The 9102-nt window shown below is 54.8% G+C and overlaps 1 protein-coding gene across 1 annotated transcript; it reads left to right on the top strand.

Moving 5' to 3' along the window:
- Positions 1-1771: 1771 nt before the first annotated feature.
- On the top strand, positions 1772-6887 carry LOC141478923 (elongin-A-like; the record flags this gene model as incomplete). The annotated part of the gene is made up of 10 exons (XM_074167862.1): positions 1772-1958; positions 3206-3309; positions 3691-4102; positions 4365-4479; positions 4853-5002; positions 5233-5327; positions 5611-5785; positions 5993-6104; positions 6393-6541; positions 6826-6887. Coding segments are annotated over 10 exons (1561 nt in total), but the record flags the coding sequence as incomplete, so codon positions are not given.
- Between the last annotated feature and the right edge of the window lie 2215 nt (positions 6888-9102).

Genomic DNA, 9102 nt, shown 5'->3' with positions numbered 1-9102 from the left:
GACTTACCAATTTGTTAACTCCATGACCCTTTTTTGGGCCTGTGGGGTGGTCCTGGTGAATGAGCCTTTCTTCATAAGGGAGATGCTCCAATCCTTGAATCATCCTCGTTGCCCTTCGCTGGACTCTTTCCAGTAGTTCCCTGTCCCTCTTGCATTGGGGAGCCCAGAACTGGATGCAGTATTCCAGTTGTGGCCTCACCAGTGCAGAGTAGAGGGGGAGAATGACTTCCCTCCACCTACTGGCCACACTCTTCCCTAGGCAGCCCAGGATTCCGTTGGCCTTCCTGGCCACAAGAGCACACTGCTTGCTCATTGTCATTTTGCTGTCTACCAGGACCCCCAGATCTTTCTCTTTGGAGCTTGTCTCCAGCAGGTCCACACCCAACCTGTATTGGTGTCTGACATTCTTCTTCCCCAGGTGCAGGACCCTACACTTTTCCCTGTTGAACCTCATGAGGTTCTTCCTTGCCCAGCTCTCCAGCCTGTCCAGGTCTCGCTGGATGGCAGCACGGCCCTCCGGGGTGTCAGCCACCCCTCCCAGTTTGGTATCATCAGCAAACTTGCTGAGGATACGCTCCGTCCCCTCGTCCAGGTCACTGATGAATATGTTGAACAGGACTGGACCAAGTATTGACCCCTGGGGGACACCACTGGTTACAGGCCTCCAGCTTGAACCTGCTCCATTAATCATTACCCTTTGGGTCCTGTCACACAGCCAGTTCTCAATCCACCTCACTGTCCCCTCATCCAGCCCACGCTTCCTTAATTTCCCAATGAGGATGTTACGGGAGACAGTGTCAAAAGCCTTGCTGAAGTCAAGGTAGATGACATCTGCTGCCCTCCCCTCATCCAGCCAACCAGTTATAGCATCGTAGAAAGCTATCAGATTGGTCAAACGTGATTTACCCTTGGTAAACCCATGTTGCCCACTTCCAATAACCCCCCGCTCTTCAACTTGTTTGGAGAAGACATCTAGAATGAGTCTCTCCATTACCTTCCCAGGGATGGAGGTGAGACTAAGTGGTCTGTAGTTCCCGGTGTCCTCCTTCTTGCCCTTTTTGAAGACTGGAGTGATGTTGGCCTTCCTCCAGTCTTCAGGCACCTCTCCTGTTCTCCATGACCTTTCAAAGATGATAGGGAGTGGCCCAGCGATAACATCTGCCAGCTCTCTCAGCACTTGGAAGTGTCAGCAGCAGCCAAAGCCGGAGACAAGAAGGAATGTGGTGGGGCAGCAGAGGTGGATGGGGCCTCCCTGGGGCTGTGGTTCGGTGGTGAGGGCAGGATGAGGTCTGCTGGGAAGGGAATAAGGGAATGTTTTTAACAGGAGTTAATGTACGACACGGGAAGAGGTCAAAAGGCTGTGCTGTGCTTGGTGTCTGAGGACCTGGAGCTCTGGAAGGAAAGGGTGTGGGATGTGGCCCGGTGGCTGGGGTTGTTGGAAGCGTGAGGAGGCGCCCTGAAGCCCAGCTCCCCTGGGGAGGTTGGGAGCCCGAGTGCTGTGGGAATGGGGTGATTCCAGGTCCCTGTGCTGAGGCTGCAGCCGAGAGCGAGGAGCCGGGCGCCCCCAGGCACTGGCTCTTCAGCGGCTCTTCCCCTTGTTGTGGGGAGCGTTTGGGGCAGCACCGGTTGGTATTTTCACCCGTAGAAGACAGAGCAAATCCCGTTTCTCATTGTTGAGAGCAATGGGGGTAGTGGGAATGGCTGGGAGGGAACCGACGAGCTGCCCTGTGTGTTAATAACCCCTTCCTGGGCTTCCTCCCTCTCTTCCCAGGTTCAGGAACATTCCTCACATGTCCTTTGATGACACGGCCAGGGAACCGGAGCAGACGTTCAGCCTGAACCGGGGTCCGACGGGGGAGCTGGAGTACCCCACCAAGTACGATGCCGACCCACGGGCCTGGGGGGGTGTAGGGGGCTGCTCCTCCCGAGCGCAGGCGCCGCACTCCATCCAGCTGCTGGCGAGGTGCCCGCTGTTAGGAAATCGTTAGCAGAGGGCAGTTCCTTCCCTGGCATCTCAAAGGTGCCCCAGAGCAGGATTTGCCTCCCCGTCTCCCTCCTGCCCTTGTCGGGTGAGAGCTCTGCTCTGACACCCATCTCCCCGGAGCCGCGGGGGTTCCTGTGCCTGCAGCCCAGAGCTTTTTGGGGTGCGGAATGTTGAATCCCCTGCTCCTGGCCCCAGTGACAGCTCGTCGCTGGCCACAGGAGTGAGGGAAGCTGCTCCTCCTGCTCCCTGGGCCATTTGCGCTGGGAGGAGGGGGCAAGGCAGCGGGGTGGCAGCCTGGACACACAGCTCCGGTTCATAAAACACACCGTTACTGTTGGGATCAGTGTTTCACTCTTCCAAAGCAAACCAGAAGGACTTTGGTCATGGCAACGAACTCCTAAATATAATGGCGATGGGGCAGTGGTTTCTGGTGAACAGAAGCTCTGGAGAGGCTGCCTGAGGTGCCCGTCGCGCTGGACGTTCTTGGGGTAAGAGCTGTGAAATCTCTGCCGCTTCCCGGGTGTCTGTCAAGTCCCGGGATAAGTCTTTGCCCCGGCAAAGCTGCCTCCCCGGGAATGGGGCCTGTTCCCTCGGCCGCCTGCTCCAGCCCCGTCTCACAGGCGCGATTGTGATGCGGTTCTAGAGATAAAAGGCAGCGCCAAGGAGCGTGTCAGGGGGAAGCCTCGGAGGACACTCGCTCGTCCTCAGCTCCTCACCAAGCTTCACCCTTGACCGAGACCTGAGAGTCGGAGCCATTCCTGACGCTAACGGAATCGGCATTACATTATTAGAATTATTATTAGAACTAATATTAGTTTAGATTATTAGTTTAATATCTTATTAGATTATTAGTTTACTAGCTTGATAGTTTATTAGTTATCAGAAGTAATAATCCTGACGATTATTAGTGAAGTCTTCTGTCATCGAACTTACCCGCGGTCATGGTAAATACTAACTTGGGTTATGGCTACAAACAATTAATGTTTGTCTAAGGCAGAGTTAACTCATCTTTGATTTACAGAACGCTAGTAAACGCTACAATGGCTGCTGAAAACATAATTTATGATTTGGGGTATCTTTGCCGTTAGATCGAGGGGGTTTATTTCTACCTGGCGGGGACGGGCAGGGGGTTAACTTTATTCACCCTGTGGGAAGTTGAGCAGAGGTGAGGATGCCGCGTGTCTTGCCAAGATGAACTGACGTCCGGGCTCTCTCCTGAAGGAGACGCCTCTTGGGAACGCTGTGACCGAGCCGGACGCAGACTTTGAGGCGAATTTCCAGGCTGCGTGGCAGAAGCTGGAGCGGCTGTGCCAAGAGGCACTGAGGTGAGTGAAGCTGGTTGGTGATCTTGATGGAGAAGCTTTGTTCTGGTTTTGCCGTGGGGAGGAGAAACTTCTCTGACCGGAGGTAATAAAAGGGGAGGCTCTGGGAAGGCTCGTGAGACAAGCATGCTGACTCTGGATGGGGTTTGTGCCTCGCTTTGGCAGAAATTCCTGCCTCTGCTGGCCACGGAGCGTTGGGCTGCTGGTGGCCGCAGTTTTGGGTGAACGTAGGGACCGACTGCCAAGAATTTGCGGTTTGATGAAGCAATTAACAGCTTTCAAAGGCCTTTCAAGGCCAGCAAAGGGCCTTTAATAAAGCAAGAGATGCAATCTGCTTGCTGCCCATGTTTTAATCTAACGATTTTGGGGTTTTTATCCCTTTAGAGAAAACAAACAAGCTGAGAAGGAAAAAAGTCGGGACTCCGAACGAGGCAAAGTGGAAAAGACCAAGCTGAGCCTGGAGACGTCACAGAGGAAGCGCAAATACACCGACACGTCCAAAACATCGACGGGCTTTTCCTCCATTCTGGGGGAGGATGAAGAGGAAGAGGACTTTAAACCCCCCACCATGTCCTTTGAGGAGTACCTCACCTATGACCAGCCCCAGAAAAAGAAAAAGAAGCGAGCGGTCAAAGCCTCTGTGTCGGCTGGGGAGGAAGAGCAACGGCACAGCGCCCATTTGCTGTGCCACCCCAGCGTCGACAGCTCCTGCTCCAGTCGCCAAAGCCCCAGCCGCAAGCGCAGCAATGAGAAAAGGGCAGAGCAGGAGCCACCAGAGGCTCCTAAACCAAAGAGGGTAAGGTTCTGAAGGGTCTGCAAGTGAACCAAGGATGTGGGACCAGCTGCTCTCGGTCCTCTGCCCTCTGGGGCTTCTTTGTTTTCCCCTTAGAGGTGCTGGCTCTGTAAAACCTTGCCTGCCGAGTCTTGTTGCTCAACTTTGAAACGCTTTCCCCTTCAGAAAGCGTTTTTATAATCTTAGCAGCCTTTTACGATGCTGAAAAGGTGCCTCATATCCATGTTACGGGTATGTAACTTGCATGACCATCGTCTCTTTCCAGATACTTCTCGATGTGGACATAAAGCTCCCGGAGATCCCCCTGCCGCCGCTCCAGGCCAGCTGCAGCCCTCTTCCTGCTGCTGAGTCCGTTCCCTGCTCCCAGAAGAAAAGGAGAGGTATGTTGGGCAGGCAAATTGGGCTGAAATGGGCTGCAGCCACTCTTTGTGAGAGGGAGTGGATGGTGGCTGCGTTCAAATCTTCCCGTTGGCGTCCGCTCTCCCGCCTCTTGGTGCCCAGAGCCCGGGTTTCAGCCAAGCGGCGGCTTCTCTCCCACGTGCTCTGGCAGAAACGAGGAAGAGCCTTTGCTGACCCTTCTGGAGGCTCGGGCTTTGGCCTTGCCCTTCCTGAACCGGGTTGTGGGTCTCAGAGAGAAGCCTCGGCCCTTGGTGTTGCTTCTGGGGGACTCTGATTTGTGTCTCCTGTGCCATTCCTCAGGCTGGGCTCTTCTTTGCTCTGTTCCCTTCTTACCCCGAGTCTTCCACTTCACAGCGGTTTACTCAGCAGCTGAAGAGATCGAAGGGGGCTTCACAGGCCGCCGGCTGTATTCAAAGACGCCCGTGTTTTCAGGCCTTAAAACTGCCCGAGTCCCAAGGACTCCTTCTCAGCTGTGCGTCCCAGTCGTCACCAACAGCATTGACTGTAAGTACCGTTCCTCAAGCACTGGAAATAGTGGTAAATGGAGCCCTGCGCAGGCACTTGGAGACACTGGTGCCTGATGACCCACCAGAGCTACGGCACCCACGGTTCCTTTCTCCTTCCCCTCCTCTTGTGCAGCGGCTGCAGCGGTTTCCACTGCATTCAAGGAGTCGAGCCTTTTTCCTTGGTGAGGAAGGGGCAGGATAAATGCTCTGCATCTTGCTTCTCTCTAGCGATCTGTGAAGCGGGTGGTGTCCCTGGGCTGGAGCCAGCGTTGGACAGATGCACTGTCCGAGAGCAGCTTTGTGGCGCCGAGGAATGTCACCATGTGAGTGCCTGGGCCTGGGGAAGGGCTGGTGACACGCGGGAGGGACCTTCTGTCCTCATCTGCGATAGATGAATAGTCAAGCACAGCGCTCTTTGCAGCCAGAGGTGGCTTTTGCTAGTCCGGAGTTCCTGGAGTCGGCATCTGCCCCTCTCTTGCTGCACGTTGCTCCCAAAGCTGCCTTGCCCTCGCTGCTGTTCCAGTGCCGCTGGCGCCAGCCCGTGCCGAGGGAGAGGGGAGTGAAGGTGTCCGGGGGGATCCCAGCTCACGGGTGGGTTTGTTTCAGGTCCTCGTTGAAGATACAGAACGGCTCTGGCGCAACCGATGTCTCCGAGACTTTAAGAACGAGGAGCCCCAAGAGTCCGAGTCCTGGCGGGAGATGTACCTCCGCCTCCAGGAGGCACGGGAGCAGCGGCTGCTCAAGTTAGCCCAGAAGATCGGCTCAGCTCAGGCCACCAAAGGTAAGGAAGGGCTGAACGATGGGAGAGGGCTCTGGGAATGCTGCCGAGGGGACGTCTTTGTGTGGGGAAAGTCTTCCCGAGTGGCTGGTTTAACTCCGGTCCAATTTAGGAGCTGCTTAACTCTCTGTTCTCTACTAAGACAGGAACTGAGGAGCCCCATTTATCATCAGCTGCATCTCAGCAATGTTTCCTTTTGGCCTCCTACAGGTCAAGCAGCCAAAACCATGCTTCTGGCCTCCCCGCCAAAGGCCCCTCGGGACGTACGACGGAGACAGGAGATGTTTGGGACTGGAGGAGCTCTTGTGCCAGAGAAGAGCAAGTGAGTGTTTCTCAAGGAGCGCTTGCTGTTCAGGGCCTCTTCTCCTCGGCATTCCTGCAGGCGCCGTGTCCTGGCAGGAAGGGACACCGTGTCCTCGGGAGGCCCTTTTCCAGGGAAACCTGTAACTGTAATGGCCTCTGTCTTGCTGGGAAGCCTGGAGGTCCTGGTCCCTGCTGGTGCCGTGTGGTCTCAGCCATGCTGCTGTTAACACACGTGGCTTGTACCTGAAGAATTGCATCAAACCACAGCGAATCCTTTCCTGAAACGCCTGTCCCGTCTCTTTTTCAGAACAAAACCAGTCCTGTGCGCATCCACTGAATGCCACCCTCGTGTGAGTGAGAAGTCCTGTGACGGGCCCAGCACCAGCAGTGCCCGCTCTGTCCCATCCTCAGCCAGCACCTTCTCCTCCTGGGACCCCAGGAAACCACCAGCGAAGAGTAAGTACAAACCCCGGAACGTCCCTGAGTCTCCCTGAGCTCCTCCTTCACAAACGCAGGAATCTGCTGCTTCTGCCGGCTCTGCAGGAGGGGGGATGTTGGTGGCCTCTCTCCTCTCCCCAAGGAGAGGATAAAGGCTGTTCCAACGCTCACGCCTGCCTTGGGTCTGCTTTGCCAGGGCTGCAGCTTGGAACTGCTCTCTGCTCCCCTCCTCTGTGGCTGCTGCTTTCATGGGAGGGGCTTTGGGATTGATTTGTGTTTTCTTTTTTCTTTCTCTGTTGCAGAAATTGCACCCTTGATGGCACAGTCTGTCAAAGACTTCAAAAAGAGGTGCTCTCAGAGATAAGCTGCAGCCCAGACCCGGGACTTTCCCTCTTGGGGACGCGTGGCACTGATGGAGGAGAAGGTCCCCCAAAAGCCCTTTTCTTTGGACTCTCGGGAGGCTGCAGCTTTGTCATCTGTCAAAAGAAGGGTGTACAGCATCTCCTGAGAACATGTCAAGTCTTCGCACCAGCGGAGAGTGGAAGATCCTGAGAATATTGACTTTTTAACCTCTTAATAAATTATAAGATGGTTTTACTTGATATTTTGCCCCATATCTCCTCCCGTAGTCTCCCCCCTCGCAATGCAGTACGAGGGCCGGCCTCTCTGTGCCTGGAGCTGGCAGGAATCCCTGTGTCTGAGTGGACACTGGGTCTCGCGGGACTCTTTCCTCGTGAGCTGGTACCTGGACTCTCTGGGACAGGTCAGACCGGTGGCCCGTCTGCTCATCGATCCTTTGGCAAGTGCATCACGTCCCGAGGCTTTGCTCTCTCCTCGTGTACGTTCATGAAATCTCGTCTCTCGCCCTTCTCTCTGCTGTTACCGTAGATCTCGTACAGATGCTTACGTTGCTGTGCAGGGATGGCAAGAGCCAGTGGGGACTTGTTCTCTGCTCCTGTTGTCTTCTGCTGGCTACCGGAAGAAAACTCCAAGGGGTTTTGGGAGAAATCTTACTGTGCAGCAAGTCAGATTTTGACTTTTTTGGAGAGGGGACTTTGTCTGCCTCTGTTGTTCAAAGCACTTTTTAAGTATCAATGGTTTGGAGGTTCTCGCGGGGGAGCAAAGCTTCCCTGTACCCTTGACTGATGAATGGTGCGTCTCTATCGGGGAAGGTCGTCCCCTTTGACCCAGCGTGCATTTTTGGGAGGGACGCCCATGGAGTGGAGAGGGGACACCCCCCTCGCCAGCCAGACCAGCCGAATCAACCCTGGCGATCGCCACGGGGTGACAGACCTCGCATCCAAAGGTTGGGCCAGTGACCCTTGAGGTCCCTTCCAACCTGGTATCTGGCACTCTACGATATCAACGAAGGCATCGGTTTGCCTCTTTAGGTGGAAAGAAGGAACCCTTTTCTCTTGTTTTCCGTGTGGAACCGGGAAGGATTTCTTTCCAGTTTGGAAGCTGGTGCTTAAATCGTGTCTCTTCCCTGTACGTTTTCCTCTGCCCCCTCTTTGGAAGAAGGAAGGGTTTGAGTCTTTGAATCTGAAGCCACTTGACCGGAGTTGGGGGGAAGTAAGGATCCTTCTGCAGCCTGCTAACCCCGCTGCAGGCTGGATTCCAGGCAGCAGAGCCAGCGTCTCAATCAAACGGCACCTTCTCTTTGAAACCAGCGCCCCGTTTCTCTCGAGAAGAGGCAGCACGTAGCTACGCTCAGCCCTGTACCAGTTACGGTTTCTTTTTCCTCCTGGCACCCTGGAAGGACGGAGGAGCTGCAGAGTGACGCTGGTTTCTCCCACGCTGCGCCCCCTCGCTGGGTGCTGGGACACCCAACGGTGTCAGAATCGCAAGGTGCTGCCCCTGGGTCAGAGCAATGCCGGGTACATGTAGTACCTGAGGGGGGGCTACAGGAAGGCTGGGGAGGGTCTGTTTACAAAGGCCGGCAGTGACAGGATGAGGGGCAATGGTTTTAAGTTGGAGAAGGGGAGATTTAGATTGGATATCAGGAAAAAGTTCTCTACCATGAGGGTGGTGGAGCACTGGAACAGGTTGCCCAGGGAGGTGGTTGAGGCCCCTTCCCTGGAGACATTCAAGGTGAGGCTCGACAGGGCCCTGGGCAACCTGGTCTAGTTGGGGGTGTCCCTGCTGACTGCGGGGAGGTCGGACTAGATGACCTTTGGAGGTCCCTTCCGGCCTGGACCAATCTATGAATCATCTACTATGTGTATGTTAGATCTCTTTCAGATTCACCTTTAAAGCCGAAATAGGAAGGTCCGTTCCAGGTGCTGCTGACTTCTCACACGGCAGCCAAGATTGAAGAACAAGCCTCATGGACACATCATACCAGAGTGGAGAAAGCCCCTAAACCTAAACCACGACAGGAGTCGACGCCTACCGGACCTTTAAAACTTCATCTCCAAAGACAGAAATCTGGACTCTTGTAGCCTTACTGTGCTGTGGCTGCATCCATTAACGCGAATGCTTACGCATCCCTTGTAAAGAGTGTTGTAAAATATACCAATGTTAGTGACTGTTGGATACGTGAGCAAGCTGATGACTTTGATTCCCCACTTTTTGGAGTC

The sequence above is a fragment of the Numenius arquata genome, unplaced genomic scaffold (assembly GCF_964106895.1).
Source record: "Numenius arquata unplaced genomic scaffold, bNumArq3.hap1.1 HAP1_SCAFFOLD_166, whole genome shotgun sequence".
NCBI lineage: Eukaryota > Metazoa > Chordata > Aves > Charadriiformes > Scolopacidae > Numenius > Numenius arquata.
This window is presented reverse-complemented; position numbering and strand designations above follow the sequence as displayed.